Raw genomic sequence first — 22,060 nt, 5'->3', positions numbered from 1 at the left:
CTTAAATACACCGCTAGGATTAGGAAAGGAACCCCTACTCCCAATTTCATATTTATTTATTTGAATCCATTCGTGGCCCAACTCCAGTGGACTCCAATGCAGCTGATCCTCCAGATCTTATTGGGAGGGCAAATTAGAGCAACCCAACCGTGATAGGAGGAAGACTATGAAGTAAAATAGGGCATATGCTGATCCAGACAGTCGCCAGGAACCAAGACTGACTCGAAGGCACAAAGTTGTGGTCCTTATGATGGTTATTGCCCTGATCCCTGTGTACAGCAAAAGGTTTCAACCGATCTCACCAAACAGGATGGAGTTTTAAGGCCAACTGCTAACTGGTAAGGTACTTGCACCAGCAGAGGTGAACATGTGTAGCTCAGGGTTGGACTGTGGAGTCCTTGGGACTCTCTGAGCTTGGTGGTTTCCTGCAAACCTTTCGTGACCCCGCGAGGTAACATCTTCAGCGCTGGAGTGGAGTGGGGCTTGCTCTGAGAGGTTGCCTGGCGGGGGGACGAAAGGTTTGCAGGAAACCACCAAGCTCAGAGAACCCCGAGGTTCCCGCAACCTGCCTTGAGCATCTGTGGAACAGCAACGTTAATCAATAGAGGCGAATCTGTGTAGCTCAGGGTGGCACTGTGGAGTCCCTGGGGTCCCTGAGCTTGGCTCTTTCCTTGCAAAGGTTTCGTTCCCGGCTGGGTAACCTCTTCAGTGCACTCGCCGGGTACCGAAACGTTTGCAAGGAAAGAGCCAAGCTCAGGGACCCCAGGGACCCCACAGCAACGCTAATCCTGGGAACGACGTCTTCTGCCCCCGGTTCTGGCCCTCCGGCCGCCCACGCCGAGCTGGACGGGCAACAACTGCACGCCGACCGGAGCGCCTCGCAGCCCCCGGCGCCCGCTGCGAGGCTAATCCGGGGGACGCGCCCGCCGCAGCTCTGCGGAGCGCCCCGAGTCGCAGCCCTCCGGCCGCCCACCGCGGACCGCTGCGGGGCGAAGGGGCCCGGCCGGCTCCCCCCGCCCCGCCCCTCCCGCACGAGCCCAGCTCCGCCGCTGCACCGGGCGGGCCGGGGGCTGCCGTTCTCGAAGCGCGGAGGGTCGTTCCTTGCCGCGGGCCCGCCGGGGAAGCCGCTCCCGGGCTGGTCTTGGGGGCCCACCGCGGGGCAGGCGACCCCCCCGGACCCTCCCCAGCTGCGAAGCCCCTGCACGGCAGCTCTCCTGCCTTCCTTCGGAAAGAAGCCCCGCGACCGCCCCCCCGCAGGCCTTCCAACGGAAACAGGTGGGAAGCCCCCCCGGGAGACCCCCACCCCCACCCCACCACGCCTGCGGGGAAGCGAAAAGGCGGGATGGAGCGCCGCCCCTCCCCCACCGCCCTCCCCTGCAAATCCCAGGGAAGCCTGGCTGTCTCGAGCCCCGCGCCGCCGTTCCCGGAACCCACCACCCCTCCCTCCCTCCCTCCCTCCCTCCCTCGGCCAGGCTGGCGGCTGCTGCTGCTGCTGCCTGCCTGCCAAGAATCGCCCCGCCGCCGAGGCTGCCGCCGCCGCTGTTCCTCCCCGCCCGCTCCCTCGCGCGCGCCCCCCTCCCGCCGCGCTCCCTCCTCGGCTCTCCACGCGCCCGCCTTCCAAGCCGGGGCTGTTCCTCGCAAGAGTCTCTCCCCCCCGAGGTTGAGAGGCGGGGGCAGAGACTGTCCCGGCCGGCGCTGATCTCGAGCGGCGATTGGCCGCTGTCTACGGTGACGTCACGATCATGATGAGAATTAATGATCGGAGGCGCTGATTTCATTGTGTGACGCCGGGACCGACCCAGCCGAAACCGGCTGAATTCGGAGCCCTGGGGCCCCCTGTAGCAGCCCCGCCTGCCCCACAGAGCACGGTGGGTTCGGCGGAGAGGGTGGGCTGGGGGAGGGAGGAGGAGGGCGCGCGGCCCCGGAGGGGGGAGGGGCGGCGGTGGGGGAGGGGGCTTGGCGGCGGCCTTCCCGCCAGGCTCTGCCGGGGGAGGGACTGGAAGAACGACCCCTCCTCGGTTTACGGCTGGGCCGGGAAGGGGGAGAAGGAGAGGAAAAAAAAGAAATAATCAACGAGTTTCGGGGCTTCAGGCTGGAGCTCGCGGAGCAGAACTCGGGACGCGCATGCGCCTCGCTCGATCTGCGGCAAGAGACGCCGGAGCGGTCGGCTGGAGCGCGAGGGAGACTGCGCCTGCGCAGAAGGCCGCCCCGTCGCCAGCCTGCCCTCACCTTACGTGCCTTCGTCTTTTTGAACGTGCGCCCTCGTACGTAAAGTCGATTTGGGCAAAGGGCGGTGGAGAAGGTGGCCGGCGAGGTCCAAAATGCCCCTGGAGTCGGTCGGACGCTTGTTTTTCGCGTGGACGGCCGATTCTTTTTAGAAGTGGTCGGAAAAGCATCTTACGTTATCTCCTCAAAGAATGAGGGGGAGAACTGTGAGGGGAAAAGCAGCGAGGTTGCTTTTTCTTGCTTTTTAACAGTTGGCGAGTCATTCGCCTGAAGTTCATCCGCCAAATAATATCGAAATAGGTTGCTGTGTTTTTGCAAGTTCTTTCAAACTTCTTTGGGGTCTCTGCACAGGCGCTGCTCCCACGATGACACGCGGTCATAAAAAGATCGTTCCGTTTCGTGGCTCAGCGCGTGAACCCGATCAAAGGCTTTTCTGTGTAGTGAGTGCGTGGTGTGGTGCGAGCCCGGGCAGGCGATTTCAGTCGGTCCGACGTGGTTGGATAAGCCATGGATTGGAGCAGCGTTTCTCGACCTTGGCAACTTCCAGAGGGGCGGACTTCAACTCCCAGAATGCTGGCTGGGGATTCTGGGAGTTGAAGTCCACCCCTCTGAAAGTTGCCCAGGTTGAAAAACGCTGAATTCGTGCATTATGCAAACAGAGCTGCTGCCGGTGAATATGTGTCAAAATTTGCACCTAGGCTACTAACTGGTTTTCTCTCTCTAGGAATCGAGCGATTGAGTAATAAATACCTCCTGTAGTGAGAATGTGCTATTCCATACTAGACTTCTCCTACAACGTTAGCAACCGATATGTGGTTGGCCGCATTGGAGGGTTGTGGTATTTCAGAAAACAGCAGAGTTCAGCTTAATTTAATTTAAATGTGAGGGTCAGTTTGCATTTCCCGCTGGGGAACGTATGAAATAGACCCTGTGTATTGTTGACTGGACGGATGTATCTTTAGGGTTCGTTCACAGTCTGAAATGAGAATTGTAGTGGATTGATCAGCACAGTGTGGTAAGGAAATTGTAAGTTTTCATATGGTTAATATACTGCATCTTCAACACATGTGTCCAGGGTAAGTCACGGCTGATCGTCAGGAGCTTAAAAAAATCGGTCCCTGTCCAACATGAAAGTTTGCAGCAGTTAGGCCAAGAGGTATCTGTGAGAATAAAATGGTTTTAACGTGGTGCCCCAAATGCAGAAGCCTGAGTGGCAGGTGAGCTTGGTGGAATATACCAGGGCGAGGTGTCCCATCACAAGAAGCCTCGTCGCCTGTCTGTGAAAACAGCGGAACAGGGCAGTTATGCTCTTGGTGAAGGAGCAGGTCCACAAGCAGATATTCTGCCCCTGGGCCTTTTGTGGATTCATTGATGCTAACTGTTTGAATCGTGTCCAGAAACATGCCGAGAGTTAACGTAAGTCTTTCAGTTCAGGGAAAGAACAATGAACTCTTGCTGCCGTATTAATCTAGCTGAAGCTGAGGTCCCATAGGCTCGTGCTTTGAATTACCGTGTGGCTTAGTGACTTCAGGGAGTGAGATGTGGCTTCGGTACAGGACTCACCCAGGATCTGCAATATGGGGGTAATCGTGATGGGTCGCTTATGTGGTTATATATAAAGTGCTTTGAAGTTGTGAAATCTGTTATGTAATTTATCTAGTCTAATTTTAATCTGGCTTCAGGCCTAAGATTGCTTTGGTCTCTCTGGGAGCTGGCAGCTGTATGGGGGAATACATTCCTGTTGGCTCTAATAAATCTCTCAGCCACATTCACTACTATCAAGCCTTATATCCTTCCTGGCCTCCTGACATTTTGGTTTGGGAGAGACCATTTTGAAGTGTCTCTAATCCATATTTAGAGATTGGTTTCTGAAGCTGGGGGTGGGTGGGTTTCAAATTCAGCCCTTTTTATGTTTGCATGCTTTATTCTTCAGAGCTCAGTCTTCCATATTGTTCAACATCTATTTAAAATACCAAAAGAGATAATTGGGAATGGTACTTTCATTATTATTATTGTATGGGTAATCTACAATTAGATTCACAGTCAAAGACTGGTGAAAATGTAATCATTTAAGTCCTAACCAAGGACCCGAGAATTATTAACGTAGCATCTGAGGATAATAGGCAATTCCAAGCAGGGTGTTATTATTAGATTTTTATCCTACCTTTTTTATATATAATTCAAGGTGGCGAACATATCTGATGCTCCTGCCTCCTATTTTCCCTACAACAACAACCCAGTAAGGTGGGTTGGGCTGAGAGAGAGGGACTGGACCAAATTCACCCAGCTGGCTTTCGTACCTAAAGCAGGACTAGAACTCAAAGTCTCCTGCTTTCTGGGCACTACACCAAACTGGCTGGCATATTATAATATTGCAAATAATTAATGACTTTGTTTCTCTTTTCTCTACTAAGGTAGTTGTTGTTCCGAATCAGTATTTGGCACAATAATAGAGTGAATGAATGGTAGTAAATTGAAATTTAATTCAGTCAAAACAAAAGTCCTTCTAACTAGAAAAAAGGCTGGTTGTCTTTCTCAGCTGGGGTTCTACAGAACCTGGGGTTCTGCAAGAGATTGTGGTTGGAAAATAAAAAAACCCAGAAAATGGCTGGTGTGGGTCTTCCGGGCTGTGTGGCCGTGTTCTGGAAGTTTTGTTTCCTAACGTTTCGCCAGCACCTGTGACCAGCATCTTCAGAGTGCAGGAGCACAGACAGGAGCAGTTATCTCTGTGCCCAGGGTGATGTGACCCTTTTGTGGGTATTCGCCAGGTGCTGGCGAAACGTTAGGAAACAAAACTTCCAGAACACGGCCACATAGCCCGGAAGACCCACACCAGCCATCGTATGCCGGCCGTGAAAGCCTTCGACAATACAACCCCAGAAAACTTCATATCATGAGCTATAGATACAATTTTTTTATGCAGAGGTGCCCTGACACCTGAAAATTATTTTAACAGTTCCTCCGTGGTAAGAGGGCTGAGAGACTCTGAAATAAAGATGCAACCTATTTTGGGTGGTGTAGTACAGTAGGTTCACAGTTTAGGGAAGTTTCAGAAAACAGCTTTGCACCAGGAGGTTCAGGTGGCAGTTAAGAGCCTTTGCTCACCTTAAATTGGTATAGCAACTGTATCTGTTACTGATGGGATCACATGTGGTCATGGTAAACCTCTTCTTCCCTCTAAATTTTATTATGATAATGTGCTGTATTCAGGGAGTCTATAGAAATTGCACTTGGTCCAAAATGCAGCAGTGAGAATATTCGTGCATGCCCACAGGTAGGGCTATACTGATTATTTGTTTCTTTCAAGACACCATTTAGAGCATTGGTTCTGATTTTTAAATCTGTAATGGGCTTAGGTCCAGATATTTTAGAAACTGCTTACCCCATGTTAGCCTAAACACACTATAACAGTGTTTCTCAACCTTGGTAACTTGAAGATGTGTGGACTTCAATTCCCAGAATTCTGGAAATTGAAGTCCACACATCTTCAAGTTACCAAGGTTGAGAAATTCTGCACTATAAGATCTGATAGACAGACTCTTGCAATGGTAGAAACAAGAAAAAAAGTGGCCACATCTGATCTGTGAAGCTTCAGGAACTGTGAAGTAGGAAATTTATTTATATTTGTATCCACTGTCTCTCTACTTTTACTATTTTTGTTTTAAAAATAGTCTTGTTCCTATTTTGTTGTTTACATTGTTTTAATTTTGCATTAGTTTTAACTGTTAATGGTCACTAGGAATGCAGTCTTCTTCCTAAAATGGTGGTTGTGGGGTGTATATATGGTCCCAATTTATTTGCTTGCTATCTTTCTGTCTACCTAGTTTGGGGTACAATATGGGACCAACTAACAGATTTGTCCAATTTACTGAAGAATTCAAAAGTGGGTAATAGACTAATAATAGACTTGTAGAAGGGTTCATACCTGGAACTTAACCATGTTGGTTGCAAGCAGCATTTTTTCTGTTAGCTTTCATATCCTGAACTTACTATGTAGGCTTATACCAGTTACTTAGTTTGATATAATTTTCCTCATTGTTTTTCTGTTCATGTCTTCCCCAAATAAATGCAGACAGTAGAGTAATATGTTTATGGGGAAAGCATGGTATGGCCAGCATCAATTTCTATTGACTTTAGGTGGCAGTCTTCCATTAAAAGTTAGCTTATAGAAATTTCTGGGGACAGATATATGGAATCACTTACTGTTCCAGAACTAGTATTTGTACCTTCTTTGCAACTTGCCAGCAAGGAACAAAATGTGTATTTCTCAAAATACAGTATGACCATGAGTGGTTCTGATTGGCTGCATTGCGTTGACTATTTGTGTCTTCCTTGGATTGTCCTTTATGGCATTAGTACGAGAAGCGTACCTACTCCACCCTAGAGCTATTCATCCTGTGGTTTGGTATGTGGCTATAGTAGTAGAATGCTCTATTTATTTGTTGTTTCATGGCATGAAAATTACAAGTGGTTGTATGTTTATATGGTTTTTCAATTAAATCCAAGCTTTTGTTTTAGAGGGGCACTTGCACTGAAGTGTCAGTACTTGTTTCTGGCATCATAATAAGGAAGAAAATCCTCAGAGTTGTTCTAGCCAATTTAAGCATTTTCTGGAACTGAGCATATGGTTTCCTTCATAATAGAGCTAGAGAAGAACACAGGTATAATTGCATTTTTCATAGTATACATAATGCACATCTTGTGGCACCTTAAAGATAAAGAGATTTATAGTGCCATTAAGTTTATATGTACTAGAAGCTGCTTGTGCAGTGATATAAAGAGTTCAGCTGACATGGGTATAAGTCATTTAGATGATCCAGTCAACTTTCTGAAATAGAAAAGTGCACAAAATACCTTTATGATCTGTTATGGGTACATCTTATGTGAGAAAGTTCATTTTAAAATAAGTTAATGATTATAAGGATTGTTGTTTGTTGTCACTCAGCATAAAAACATTGGGTTTCAGTGTAATTTTTGGGTAATGTCTACTTTGATGAATTATAGCATACATCACGTACTAGAAATAAAAGCTAACTAGCAATCTTGGAATGCCTTTATCAGAAGTGTTTTTACCATTTCTTTGTTCACTGACTATATTGGAAGTCTTTTTCATTACTGTTTGCTTCATTTCAGTTATTGACTTTCCAATCAGACTTGATGTTTCTCTGTTTAAAGTATGGAATCAATAAGTAACTTTGAGATCCTGATTAATAATCCCAATATATTGATGAAGGGTTGTCAAGAGGAACAACTTACATCTTGACTTACAAATATGGATTAGCAGCTTGCTCACCTCTTCATTATTAGGGGAGTGAGCACGTAACCCAGAAAACAGGGGAAGCAACTGCTAAGGTGGCAGTGTCCATATTGTTCCTGAAGTAACTCGTGGTGTGGCCCAAGTCCTATTGAATATCTGACAAAATTGAAGTATTTCTTAGCCAAAATCAGTGACAACTTTAAAGAAAAATATATTTGCTTGAAAGAATCTATTTAATATAACATGAATCATGAAAAGGTTACAATGGTAAAACCTATATATGATGTAACAAGTCACATTTTGCCATGGGTTGGATAAACTCATCACTCCAAGCTATGATGGGCTTAATTATAAGTTACTGGACAAACCATAGCTGGCTCAGTTCATGCTAAAGTCTCAAGTATTGTTTACAAACTAGACTAACTGGTTTTACACAACAAGCTATGGCAAAACCCCAAAATTATATAATTGTTTAGCACCTGGGTCTTCATCAGTTTAGGCTACTGGTCTCTTTCCCCTTCCCAGTTTATTTTGAAAATAGGTGAACTCTCAGTATAAAAAAAAATCCTCTTTATTTGCTTATGTATTGGTAAATTCTATAAACTTTTCATGTCAGCCATTATTTAATTTAAAATAAATCTCTCTTTAAAGGGATATATTATTTGTGTTTGTCTATATACCATGATTTACCCAACCTATTTTTCTACATTCGCATGACACACTGAACCACAATTAAGTGCATGGTGAGTCTATACAGTATGCTAGGCTAAAATGTAGTTGCTAGATATATAGATATAGATACAGATAGATAGACACACGCTAGACACATACATACATATGCACACACTTATGCACACATTCATTCATTCATTCATTCTGCATTATCCGTGGCAAAATATTGCTGTCAAGTTGCTATCTCTATCCCTTTTCCTGATAGACCAAGGATCTACAGTAATTGCCTTCTTAGAAAGTTTCCTTCTATTGTATGTTTCTACCTTCTTCCAATGAAAATAAGTGCTTTGAGTTCAGTGATATATGGCCACAATACCAGTCTTCTCCAACTTGCAACTTTCCAGATATCTGGGACTTCAGGTCACATTAGTCTCAGCCTGCGCAGCATTCTTCAGGGGCAATGAAAGAGGTGTATGTCAGGGAAGAATGAAGTAGGTTCCACTTCTCTCTGTCAATTGTGTCTCTGGAAACTATAGAGAACCAAGATCTCCCCGTCTATAGCTTCACCTAGTGTCCCATTTCTTGTTTTTGAGTATTACTGAGAAGAGACAAAGCCTGTTTTTTCTCTTGTAAACAAACCTTTTAATTATTTTAATAGTATTGGAGTTCTGTTTGTGTTCAGCTACACTAATTCCTGGATGTAAACAGTTATTGCTTCATTTCGTTTGGAGTGTTCGCAAACTATATTTAAGAATATCCACAGAGGAACCAGAATAAATTAGACTCAGTCTACTGTAGTTTTCTATTTCTTTAGATAAATGGGAGCTTGTTTTCTTTTAAAACCCTGTAAGTATTAAATTATTCCTATTTTCAGAGTATCTTCTTTTATTTTTAGATGAATCTGCGTTCTGTATTTACTGCAGAACAACAGAGGATATTGCAGCGTTACTATGAAAATGGAATGACAAATCAGAGTAAAAATTGCTTTCAGCTCATATTACAGTGTGCACAAGAAACTAAGCTGGACTTCAGTGTAGTCAGGGTAAGTACTGAGGTGTTCCATGCTCAAATGTACATAACAATCTAACAGACGCAAGTGTTTGCTTACCTATCTACAGGGCATGGAGCTGTTAAGAAATCAGTAGCTTTATGCTTCAATATAATGTGTGTTTAGAAGTTTTTGTTGAAAACCTGACTTTTCTACCTTTGCTGTCAAATTTCCAGCACGGATCATTGATTCTTGTTTTTTAAGCAGGTGGTATGAAACGCATAAGATCCATTCTGTGTATTGTAACTTGGGAAGGAAGGAAGGAACTTATATTATCGTAGATGTACAACTGCACAGTACGTTTAAAACACAAATGCAGCAAACTGTATTAGTAAACACTTATATTAGGCAAGTAGGATTGTTATAATTGGCTTCGTAACAAACCTACTAGTTTCCAGTTGAATGGATGCTTGGTGGCAAAATTTTGTTTGCCTTTGCAAAATGAGTGAGAAATGCCTTGCTCATTTAGGCAATTGGGTGCGCCAAGCCTAGTTAAATGTTATGATTTAATTGAGTTATTCTTTTAACAGTGGCTGAAATTCAGCTGGCAAGCATAATAATCTGGGGTATTGCAATTGCTTTCAGAGAGTGTTCTTTGTCACAAAACTTGTCTGTTTCTCTTTTCTAAGGCCAGGAAGAAGGACAGAGAGGAAAATTTTAGAATTAGAACTTTGTGATTCTTGATGTGATTTGGATAAGAAGGGTTTTGTAGTTTGAGATGGCATCCTTACAGTTGGCAACAAAGCTGGCTGGTCTCAACACATCTGAAGGGCATCAGATGGATGAAATGTAGCCTAAATGATGCCTGGTTTAAAAAAAAAATGAAAGTTTGAGTCTGATAGTATGGCCAGAATACAGTGACTTTCTGTTTGGCATACTCAGTGAATAGCGGACTTCATTTGGTATCACTTATCTGTGCAAGGAGGGACCAAATATCTTGAGAAAATGTTTGTGTGACAATGAAGTCTCACCAGAAAATCTATAATAAAGAAAAGTAAAGTATTTCTAGATAGAAGTCTTCTAAACTAATAATAAAAAGAGACTGTGTAATTATCTCATCTTTCCCTCTGTTTTATCTGTTTTTTTCTTTTTCTTTTTTTGGTTTACAGGGTATAAAAAACAATGGGAAAAGAAAAAAAAATCCTTGTACATCCTCATTAAATTCTGTGAGCAAGGCAGGATGTATAATAAGATTGGGATCACCTCATGCTTTGCTTTTTTTTGATCATACGTATTTGGCAGAAGAATTTTACAGTTCTTACATGTTAATTGACACTTTAGTTCCTGGGTTTTCTCTATCTGTTCTGTGGACTGTGAAGAAAAATTATAAGTGCCTGTTAGCCAGTTGCCTAGAAAATATTATGTTTTATATTATGTATTATTTTTTCTTAGTTTGTTTCTTGTGGCCTCAGGTCATCTTTCAACAGCTGATCTTCTTTTCTTTAAATGGCAGCTGAGGGCTGTCATAGCAGAGCAGCATTGTGGTGACTCCATCACTACTGGCACCTTTTTAGGGATACCTTTTGGCCAAAAGGAAGGCTTAGGAATCAGGATTGATTTCCACCAAAAAACATTTGTCACTGAACTGAACCAGGTGACTTCTTGGTGCTCTGAGGACCAGAACAAAAGGTCTTCCCCCTCTGCCTTTGCTCTTTCCAAATATTTTTTTTTACATTGGTCTATGATGATGATAAAGTTTGGTTTGATTTGATTTGATTTGGTGGGCTTTTCCCCTGTCCCTCCAGAACTCCTCTATATATTTCATGGCACTCTCAGTCAGTTCTCTCCCACAGCCATGGACATGTCTTCTTCTTAATTGTAGCATATTCTCAGAATCATGCTTAATACATTAGTTATTCCTTACTAACCACACATAGAGTTTGTTACAGTACTATTAAGGCTCCTTTCCTGTGTTTGCTAGGTCTGGGGGTGGGGGTTTCAAGTTTTCCTTTGCTTATTTTTGGTTTTACCTTTTAAACCAATAACCTTATGTTATGGCTAGAAATGCTTTTGCAGAGTGGATCCTCAAATGTTGCAACATTGTAAGAATCACTTTTCATGAGCATCCTATGGTATATAGAAAAGAAAGTCTTCATATCAGAACTGTATATTTCTGAGGAAAGGCTACACGTGTCTCTTAATATGTGCAAAATAAATCCTACAGTAAATAAAATTTCCACTCCCCCATCGCAAAAGAAATTTAAAACTTATATGCAATCATTAATTGAGCTACAGTTGTAATATGCGTTGCTTTGTAAAAAATTAACATTATCTTCATGAATTATATCATGCCGACAATTGCCACTGACATTTATATACTTAATAAATTTTAACAATGACCTGCATTTTTAGAACAATATAAGGTACTCAGTAATGTAAAACTGGCTAATGAACATTTTATGTAAAGAAATCATAAAATAAATAGTTTTGAATGACATTTCTAGATATAAAACAGCTGAAATTTAAGGAAGTTAGTGCAACTGATGTCTCTGTAGAGATTATTTTTCTTCCAGTTTCTAAAATAATATAATTATGATATTTAATATAAAGTTAAATATTTATTTATTTATTAGATTTATCTCCACCCATCTCCCCCAAATGGGAGACTCTGGGCAGCTCACATGATCCATTAGAACAATAAATATATATAAAATTACAGAGAACATAAAAACTATACAAAGCATTACCAAAAAAGAAAAAATCCAAGAAGTTGATGGTTTCCAAAGCAGCAGACGAAAGGCTTCTAAGGGACTAGCCATCCCCACGCTTGGTGTCTTCCCTCCTCACCCCAGGCCAAGCGGCAGAGTCAGGTCTTCAAACTCCTCTGGAAGGCCAGGAGTGAAGGGGCCAATCTCAACTCTGGGGGCAGGATATTCCAAAGGGCGGGGACCACGGCCAAGAACACCCGCCTTCTGGACCCTGCTAATTGGACCTCTTTTACCGAGGGGGTCCAAAGCATGCCCTCTCTGCATGATCAGGTGCGACGCGTTGAAGTCACGGGGAAGAGGCAGTCCCTTAGGTAACCTGGTCCCATGCCATGTAGGGCTTTAAAGGTGATAACCAACACCTTGAATTGGACCTGGAAGCAAACTGGTACCCAATGCAGTTCGCGGAGCAACGGTGCTACATGGGTCCTTCTTGGGGCTCCAAAAATAGCCCACGCAGCTGCATTCTGGACCAGCTGTAGCTTCTGGATACTCTTCAAGGGTAGCCCTATGTAGAGTGCATTGCAGTAGTCTATATGGGAGATAACATGGGCATGAGTGACCGTTCGAAAGGCATCCTGATCCAGGAAAGGGCATAACTGATGTACAACCCAAAGTTGTGCAAAGGCACTCCTGGCCACGGCTGCCACCTGCTCTTCGAGCAGGAGCCATGAGTCCAGGAGGACCCCCAGATTACGCACTGGGTCTGTTTGGGGCAGTGCTGCCCCATCCAGCACCAAAGATGACAAAGTCCCAGAGGAGCCATTAACCCACAGCCACTCAGCTGAAGCCTGTTGCTCCCCATCCAGACCCTTACAGCCTCCAGGCACTGCAAAAGGATGGCATAAAACAATCCTTGATATTATAACTTCTCAAATGGGCAGGTTCCTAATCAAAGTATTATTTTGCATTAAGGATGCCTTTGAGTCAGTGTCGACTCCTGGCGACTGCCTGGACTAGTCCCTGCAATTTTCTTGGCAAGATTTCAGAAGTGGTTTGCCCTGGCCTCCTCCTTGCTAGGGCTGAGAGAGGGCAACTGGCCCAAGGTTACTCAGCTGGCTTTGTGCCTGTAGCAGGACTAGAACTCAAAGTCTCCTGGTTTCTAGCCTGGTGCCTTAATCACTGCATCAAACTAATCAAAGCAGAGCATTACTTACTTAACTGTCTTTCATTCCCATATAGGTGAGTCAGGTGTTGAAATTTTCAATTTTATTGTTTTCTCAGAACTTTAAGCAAAGTTTCAATTTGTAGAGATAGGTGAGATAAACATATATGGTTTAGGGCCTGATTATCCACAAGACCCCCTTTTCCAGATGGGTTGTGCTCTAGAGAGTAAATGCTTGCTGAAAGCCCCCACCAATTGTGAAATGTGATGGGAAGGAGCACAATATTGGGCATTTTTGTGTAGAAGACTTCCTGTAGAACACTTGTCCCCCCCCCCAAGGCAAAAGGTGGCTCCAACGCTCGTGGTCTTCAGAAAGTTTGTTAAAACAAGCCTGTTTCAAAAAGTCTTCTAAGATTGTATAATTACCATTGTTGGTAATGATAGACAAATGGTTATTGCTCTTGTCATGAAAATAATAATATAACAATAATATAATACCACCTTATTGTATTATTACATTGCATGTCTTTGTTGTCACTGTGCACCCCTTAAGACCGAAGTCTATATGTGTTTTAAACCATATAAATAAATGATGCCTGCAAAGCAAATTTAAGATTTAAGATAGTTAAGATTGTGTATTGTATATTGTAATTTTAATTGATTTTAACCGTTTTGTAAACCACCCAGAGTCATTTCAACAAGATGGGTGGAGACAAATTTGATAGATAGATAGATAGATAGATAGATAGATAGATAGATAGATAGATAGATAGATAGATAGATAGAGCGAGCTATAAAAAGTACAGTTAAATTTTTTTTTAAAAAAATCCCAGCACTACCCACGAGTCAGGTGAATGTCTGGAGAACAAAAGGCCTTTATTGCACAAAAATATTAGCAACTTCTTCCACTTCTTAGAAGGAGAAGGTAAAAAGAGAAAATATTATTGCTGCTTGGCAACTAGTTTATAGCTGAGGCATGGAATGCATAAACACCACCTAGAAAGCTAGCTGAGAATTAATGGTAGAGATACAGGTCACTTATGCATTTCAATCAGGCCATCTGTTTAGCCTCTGTATGGCACGAGCTCTTGTGTGAATTCTGACCTGAATTTAAACTAGATTCTTAGCTTACTGATTCCTTTTTGTTTGCAGACGTGGGTTGGCAACAAAAGAAGGAAGATGAGCAGTAAAAACGTGGTGGATTCTGGAGGAAGCCCGTCAACAACTGCCACCAGCACTCTGGCTATGCCTCCAGAAGTGGCCGTTCAAAACGTGGTTAGCATAGCCCGTTCCCAGAGCCAGCAGTCATCGTGGACATCCTCGAATAATGACGTCATAGTAACTGGTATATATAATCCAGCGACTTCATCTGGCAGACTGGTATCCAGTAAACAGACTAACTCCTTGATGAGCGACATGCATAAGAATTCTCTTTCAAGGCCGGCTGGGAAAAGTGATCCTGATTTCCAGCGGCAGCACATTGCTGTGACCCGGCAAGCACCCCATTGTAAAAATGCTTCGCTTTTCCTGGGAGAGAAAACTATTATCCTCTCGAGGCAGACAAGCGTGCTGAATTCAGGAAATTCTATTTACAATCACACGAAGAAAAGCTACGGTGGTTCTTCGGTTCAGACGGCGGAATTGGTGTTACCTCAAAAGCCCGTGTTGTGTCACCGGCCCTACAAAATGGACCAGGTGGGGTGCCAAAGGTTGCAGAAGCCGGAGCACCCCATCCTCGCTTCATCCGTGCCATCTGGACAGAGGTCGAACATCAGAGATCCTGCCTGCAGTACCCACAATTTGGAAATCCGAGAGGTTTTTTCTTTGGCTGTGACCGATCAGTCCCTGGGAGGAAGCCGAGAGAAGTCCCTGGCATCTTCAGGAGAAGGCAGTTGCCTGTCTATTGCAATGGAAACTGGGGATGTGGACGACGAATATGCTAGAGAGGAAGAGTTGGCGTCAATGGGTGCCCAGATACAGAATTACTCTAGGTTAAGTGGTGCATCCCTCAGAGTTGAGAATGCAGGATCAGGTTTTTCTGGGTCAGGCAGAAGTGTCAGTTGCAGTTCACACATGCTGAATGCAAGGAACTTGCATGACAATATCCTGTATCATAATAGAGACTACCGCTTGCCTCCACGGACTTCGTTGCATAGCACATCCAGTACACTATATAGCAGTTCTTACCCATCAAGAAGTAATATTTCTTCTCATTTTGCAGCATCCAATCAACTAAGGCTATCTCAAAACCAAAATAATTATCAGGTAATTGCTTTTCTTCCTAAGTTCCAAGGCCTAGGCTTTGAAACATGTAACCTTCGTTTTTTAAATTGTAAATCAAGCACTCTAGCTAGTAAACTACTATGCAGTGAGTTGCTATGTTGTAAGCCATCTTTTTGTTTTATTTATTTATTTGCCATTATAATTTTTGAATACAATAAAAGTATAACCATCTCCATTTGTTTATTCATTAGTTCATTAAAGAAAAGTAGATTTGTTGTTATTAGGTGCATAGACAGCCACCGTCATAATCTTTACAGCATTCCAAATAATTTCCACTCCTATATATCTACCTTGTTTGTCACCGAATATCAATATAGGTTGGAAAATTGGATTTATATACAAAACCACCCCATTTTTCTTAGTTTCCCCTGCTGAAATAAATTCTTCTCCCAAATTCTTGTAAGCAATCTTCTTGGCTGGGAATTCTCAAAATTGTAGCCCCAATATGTATAGAAGACACCAGGTTGGAGAAGTTGCCATAACAAGACAGAGTCAGACTGTGTATTTTCTTGGCATGAACAGTTTTGCACATGAGACTCAAAGAAGCTCTCCCATACAGATTTCTGCCCTCCTTCCGAGAGTAGATACCTCACTCAGACTTAGATTCCATAGCTAGTAAGGAGAAGAGATTTTAGCCTGTTTCCCAAAGTTACATGACTATGATTCTGAAAACTAGGTCTTTTAAAAGCTATATTTCCTATCCTATTTTGTGAAATTAAGATCAATAACAACCTTGCTCTTTGTGGAAAGTCTCATTTTTGAATCCTGAATTTAAAATATAAAGACCAAACTGAACTTTTTAAATATTTTATTATTATAAATTTTGAAAGAATATAAGAAAGAGGTGGTACACATAAGAAAATCAGGTACAGTTAAAGACATATGAGAGGATAAGACACAAATCTGAAACAGAAACTACGCATATTTCTGTGTGGCAGTAATAGTTTGGCATTAGCAGGACCACAGCAGGCTTGAAGATTTTCTGCCTATTCATTTTTTAGAACATGAATAATTTAGTATTCTTTCATAACAAGTTTTACTCACTCAAAAGTAAGCTCAAAACCCCAAATATTTAATTAAGGTCTCCACAACCATTCCCAGCATTCTTTCTTAGCTGGGTGCCTCAGGGAATAAGGGGTTTTCTGTTTTTTCCCCTTTATACGTTTCTTTATAGATGCCCATTTTCCCCCTTTTCCTCTTACGTTGTTGGCTTTTCAGATATTTTATTCCTTTAATACAATTCTGATGACAGCTGAATTTGGAAATGGTAGTTTTGATTGCATCTTGGCTTCATAGTCTGTTTAGAGAAACATTTAAACAGGTTGAAGAATTTTTTTTTTTTTAAAAAAAAACTTAGCTGAGTTCAGAGCCAGGGGCATATTCCAGATCCAATAAATGATGATTTAATTCTATCTGGATCAGGTTCTTTAGAGAAAGGAATGGTTTATGTTCATCTTAAAATAATGCATTCCAGAACAGTTTTTACATTTAAGTCTGCTCTTCAAATAATTACGTATTGCTTTCATCTGTCCATGCAGCCATGCAAATATGCCTTTGTGGTAATTTTTTACTTTCCACAGATTTCAGGAAACCTTACTGTGCCTTGGATTACTGGGTGTTCCAGGAAAAGAGCAGTAAGTAAATCTTGTGAAACTGGACCAACTGCAGATTTAGCTTGTGTGTTTATTTATTATGTATATTTATATACTGCACAGCTCTGAGTAATTCATAATAAATTTTAGCCAACAATGAGAAGTATTCATTATTTTCCAAGGAATGTTGCATGTAATAATTCTGATTTGAGTTGTTTTTAATTTGGAGCCCTGTAAGTTTTTTGATGGATTACTATCAATGCAGGCAGTAGTCAATTAAAGTTATTATTCTCTATGCATTGTGATTATCCTAAAATCCTGTCCATTGATTGTTATGCATCAGTTTAATATTAAGGCTAATTATATCAATTAATGGTTTTCATTGTTGTGTTTCAGTAATGGCATCATCATAATAAAAACTGAAAAGTAAAATCTGCTGGTGAATAATTGTACTAATGAAGTGGTATTATTAAGAGCAACTGGAAAACCTGGAGAGGGTTAAAATAACATGGCAGCCCTCTTGGAAACACAGAATAAATCTTTTAAAAGATGAGCATTGCTGATCCCAAGATTAATGAAGACAGCTTTAATTGTTGGCCCTCAAAGTAAAACCTTCATATTCTCAATTTATAGTCCATTTCAACCAACTATTAAAAACTCTCAACTTAAATTCTGTCTGCTTCTAAATAGTTTTGCTCCTCTTTTTCTTTCCCATTTGTTTAATTTCAAGCAAATGGAGTCAGGGCTGTCAGGCACGGAGCAAAAAGAAAGTACAACAGAAAGCTGTGAATCTTTTAGTTCTGCAATAACCCTAAATCTATCCTAGAGAAAAGTAGTGCATAGAATCCTCTTTTAGTGTTGTTGGTTAACTATCTTACTATTAATTTGTGGGGATGTTAAATAGCCTGAATCTATGCAATTACAAATGCGTTCAAGGCCATTTTAAACCTGTTTGCAGAAGCTGTAATCTAACAAATGGTACCAATTTCTAGACTTTTATATAATCTCCATTTGCACAGGGAAATTATATTCAAATGAGTTTTGCAAAAAGGAAGAATGTAATTTGTCAATGTCTCCAGTTATGTTAGGATAATAAAGTACTAGCTGAGTTGGTTTTGTGACCAGAATAATCTTGGGTGCCATTTTTAAATGACTCATACTGAAAATTGATCCAGAGCAAAGTTTTTTAACACTTTAAACCATGGTATGTAAATGGATCCATAATAAATATAGATGCCCACTAATAAAGGGGTGAGCTTTTCTCTAACATCATTTTGTCTATGGTTGAGTTGGATTACAGCATACTAATCCATCCAGTTCTTGTCAATACAATCAAAATATTTGTGTGAACAAAGCTAAATTTTCATTTTTCATTGTTGGGGGCAGAGCATGGTAGAGTGTGATAATCCTGTTTTTAATATTCTAAGGATCCTTGTGTAAAGATCAAAGATTCAAGTAATCATTGGGTTTTGAACCAACTTTAGGCAGTCGCTTCTGGGAAGCTCACAAGTGAAGTATGAAGCCTTCTCTTCTCTGTCCCAAGACCTTGTATTCTCATTTCTCAGATACTTCATTTAGTTATGTGGGCACAGACATCATAATTTCCTGAGCCTTTTATTAAGTTATCTAGGTTGCTGGACAACACTGCATCTATTGCTCGTGAATTGCAGAAATTATTTACATATCATTTATTGCCTGTCAGGTTCAGTGGCTGATCCTTAGGTACCATGTTATAAAAAGTTTTAAAAAACCAGAATCCTCACTATCCATTTCTTGTACACCAGAGGGGTAAATGGGTGTTTTTTGGTAAATTATTACCCTGGCTGCAGCTGTTTTGTGAATAGGCAGGCCTCACCAAGTTACAGCCATTTTGTCAAAAAAATAGGTGCTTTTGACAATGTTTGCCACCCCAGTGCCACCCCAAACAATATACTCTGTGCTCAGTGTCCACGTGTCTAGATATAGTCTGAATTCATAATCCTTTCAATAGCTGTGACAAGTATCCCAAAAATATTGTCTACCCATGCTCTCTTGCACTTAAAATGATGTAAAGCTTAGTATTAATGCTTCCATAATCACATTGTCTTGAGGTTCCCAAACAGTTATATGGGTCTATCTGCTGTGTCAAAAACACAGTTCAGAGACACATTCTTAAACTGGTGCCAGTCTGTCTGGGGCAGGTTTCAGGTTTTCTGTGCCTGCCTGCCACCTTCTCAGATATTTGTTTGCTATTTGGTGGTGCTAAGCCGAAAGACTTCAACTCTTGGACTAGGACTGGAAACTAGGTCTACTTTTAGATATGATAAAGCCTTTTAGATAGTCGCCATTTCTCAGCCCAACCTACCTGTCAGGGTTGCAGGATTGCTAGGAGTGAGAATAGGAGATGTGAGTTCTCAGAACTTTAGCTATTGAGGAAAGGCAGGAGTTGAGGTTAAACAAAGCAATAACACAGAAGTTAAAAATTAAACCATTGCTAATACAGAAAATAAAAGTCTTCTGTACAATGAAACTGCCGTTCCTGAGCTGTGAAAACTTCAGTAATTTTGTCTGGGTTCCCCACTTGCTGGAAGACATTGTAGGTTGAGTAAGTCACCATTAATAGATTCATACAACATGTTAAGCTAAAACTAAGCAAACCACATTATATTTATTTATTTATTTATTTATTTCATTTTTTCAACTGCCCATCTCCCCCCAATGGGGGGACTCTGGGCGATTCACAACAAACATTAAAAACATAAAATATATAAATACATGAAACCTTAATTAAAAACATTACTAAAAAGAAGAAGGAAAGACCAAGAGGATGAAAAATCTGAGGCTGGATTTTTATATAAAATTTATATAAAATTTTATATAAAACTTTTATATAAACTTTTATATAAAATGGATTTATATAAAATCTATATATTTCCACTATAAACTCATCATGTCTCTCCAAAAATGTCCCCTTTGAAAAAGAATTCTGTTCATGAGACAACTAACTATTTAACATTCCCCACTCCCTTCCCTTTAAAAGGACCATGTACTGGCAAAACAGCAAGGGGAACAATCTACAAGGGAATTTGGATTAATTTGTTTCAAAGCATTTAGGTTGTTAATCTTGCGATTACAGGTAGAAATACAATTTCACTGGTAAAACTTCCTTGGGCATTATGAAAGGATTTACCATCATTTAGTTAATAGATCAGGAAAAGAAATTTTTGATGGGTAACAAAGCCCCATAGAGAATTTGCCGATTTGTGTGAACACAACTTTGAATGATCTCAAGTTAGGCTGTGGGCCTTTTAAAATGGATTGGAATTGACCACCGTTTTCAGATCTTCACATGTTGCTCTTTTAATCCATCTGTATATTGATCTGTTCACTAACAAAACTACATATATTATCGGTTGCTCTTTGAGACACTCAAGCTATGTTTTATTATCCTTTTCAGAGGACCCACATATTTGCAGGTGAATGGTGCTTAACTAGGAGTTAGATGAGAGTCTACGTAGGAGCCCTTATTGAAAGTTGCTTAGAAAGAAGCTCATTTTTATGCTTCTGTAGATACAAGCACAATAATACGACATTTAAATTGATTTATATAAAACCAGTTCTATAACCATCCAGTAAAAGAACTGGTTGAGACACGGGCCTGATTCACCCACAACACTAAGCTAGATTCAGTACTTTGGAGTTTACTATTACATTCAAACCAAGCAACTTTGGCTTAGTCAACAAATCATGGTTTAAAATTCTTGGCTTAATGTTGTATGAACTACAGGCAGTCCTCACTTACTGACTGCCTCATTTAGCGACCATTCAAAGTTACAACGATTGAAAAAAATCGATTTGCAACCAATTCTTGCAAACCAATTCTTGCATTTACAACCATTGCAGCATTCCGCCATCACATGATCACCATTTGGGTGCTTTGCAACTGGCATGCATTTATGACCATCGCAGCATCCCACAGTCATGTGATTGCCATTTGCATGCTTCACAATTGGTTTCCAACCAGCAGAATTAATGGAGAATGCAGAAATGAAATTGCAAGTTGTGCTTAATGACCATGGTGATTTGCTTAATGACAGAAGCAGAAGTGAGTTCGTAAGTCTGGTGCGGTCACGTGAAGTTTTGCTTAGCGCTTACGGCGTTTAGTAATGGAGTTGCCAGTCCCAATTGTGGTTGGTAAGCGAGGATTGCCTGTACAGTATATTTCAGCCATAGAGAGAGAGATCCCTTCATCACTGATACAATAATTTGTCTCAAATATTATGAATAGTAAAGTTTGAAACTCAAATACAAGGTTTAAACTATTTTAATTAGCTGAAGGAAGATAGAAGAAGAGATAGGCTAAAGAGTGCCCAGAGTAATGATAATATGTAACATCTTTCTCTTCATGCTGGGACCACCTTCACTGAATTCGGAGACTGTATAGATGTTTTGGGTAGAAATAGCACTACAAAGCCTATGCTGTAGCCATAAGCCACTTGGAGGAGGGATTCTTTATGCTCACTTCTGAAGGTATGAAGTCACAGAAGAGGCAGCACCCCTTGTAGAAGACACTTTCCTAGTGATGAAACAAAACAAATATTGACCTTCACACATGACAGACATGTATAATCTTGTTCATGATTGGGAGGCAACCTCTACAGGTATTCCTCGGTTAATGACCACTCGTTCAGTGACCGTTTGAAGTTGCAGTGGCACTGAACGAGTGGTGGTTACGACCCGTCCTCAAAGTTTCAGCCATCCCAGCACCTCCACGGTCACGTGATCACAATTCAGGCAACCAGCTTGTACTTAGGATGGTTGCAACATCCTATGCTCACATGATCGCAATTTACAACCTTCCCTGCCAGCTTCCCACAAGCAAAGTCAATGGGAAAGCCGGCAGGGAAGGTTGCAAGTTGCTCAGGAAAATCTCTCCCACCTGTGCATCATCCCTGAGGTTTGCTGTGCTTGCACTGGCCCCCGCCACTCGCACACCCTTGTGCACCCTCCCCACTGGCAGCAGCCACCCCAAGCCCCACTGCATTCATGCCATGTCTCCCCGCCACTTGCACACCCTCACACACCCTCTCCCACCTGGCAGCATCCACCCCAAGCTCTGCCACTCGCGCTGTACCTCCCCAGCCACCCTTGCACCCCCTCGCTTCTCTCTGCTTGGCAGCAGCCACTTACCTG

The 22,060-nt window shown here is 41.8% G+C and overlaps 1 protein-coding gene across 6 annotated transcripts in view; it reads left to right on the top strand.

Moving 5' to 3' along the window:
• The first annotated feature begins 1,623 nt into the window (after positions 1-1,623).
• HDX (highly divergent homeobox) overlaps positions 1,624-22,060 on the top strand; it is a 43,484-nt gene continuing 23,047 nt past the window's right edge. Inside the window, exons 1-4 of one of the 6 annotated variants that reach the window (XR_015798064.1) lie at positions 1,624-1,868; positions 9,051-9,197; positions 14,166-15,278; positions 16,877-16,930. Coding sequence is in view for 5 of the 6 variants with exons in the window: in XM_088151504.1 (XP_088007630.1) it covers positions 9,051-9,197; positions 14,166-15,278; positions 16,877-16,930 (1,314 nt within the window). In the remaining variant the exon portion in view is untranslated. The other 5 variants (XM_088151504.1, XM_088151502.1, XM_007425223.4 and 2 more) reach the window with 5 other exon arrangements.

This window comes from Python bivittatus, unplaced genomic scaffold (genome assembly GCF_059951505.1).
Source record: "Python bivittatus isolate LINGU-HERP-01145 unplaced genomic scaffold, Pbiv_v1 ctg000670_np1212, whole genome shotgun sequence".
In the NCBI taxonomy this organism is placed as follows: domain Eukaryota; kingdom Metazoa; phylum Chordata; class Lepidosauria; order Squamata; family Pythonidae; genus Python; species Python bivittatus.
This window is presented reverse-complemented; position numbering and strand designations above follow the sequence as displayed.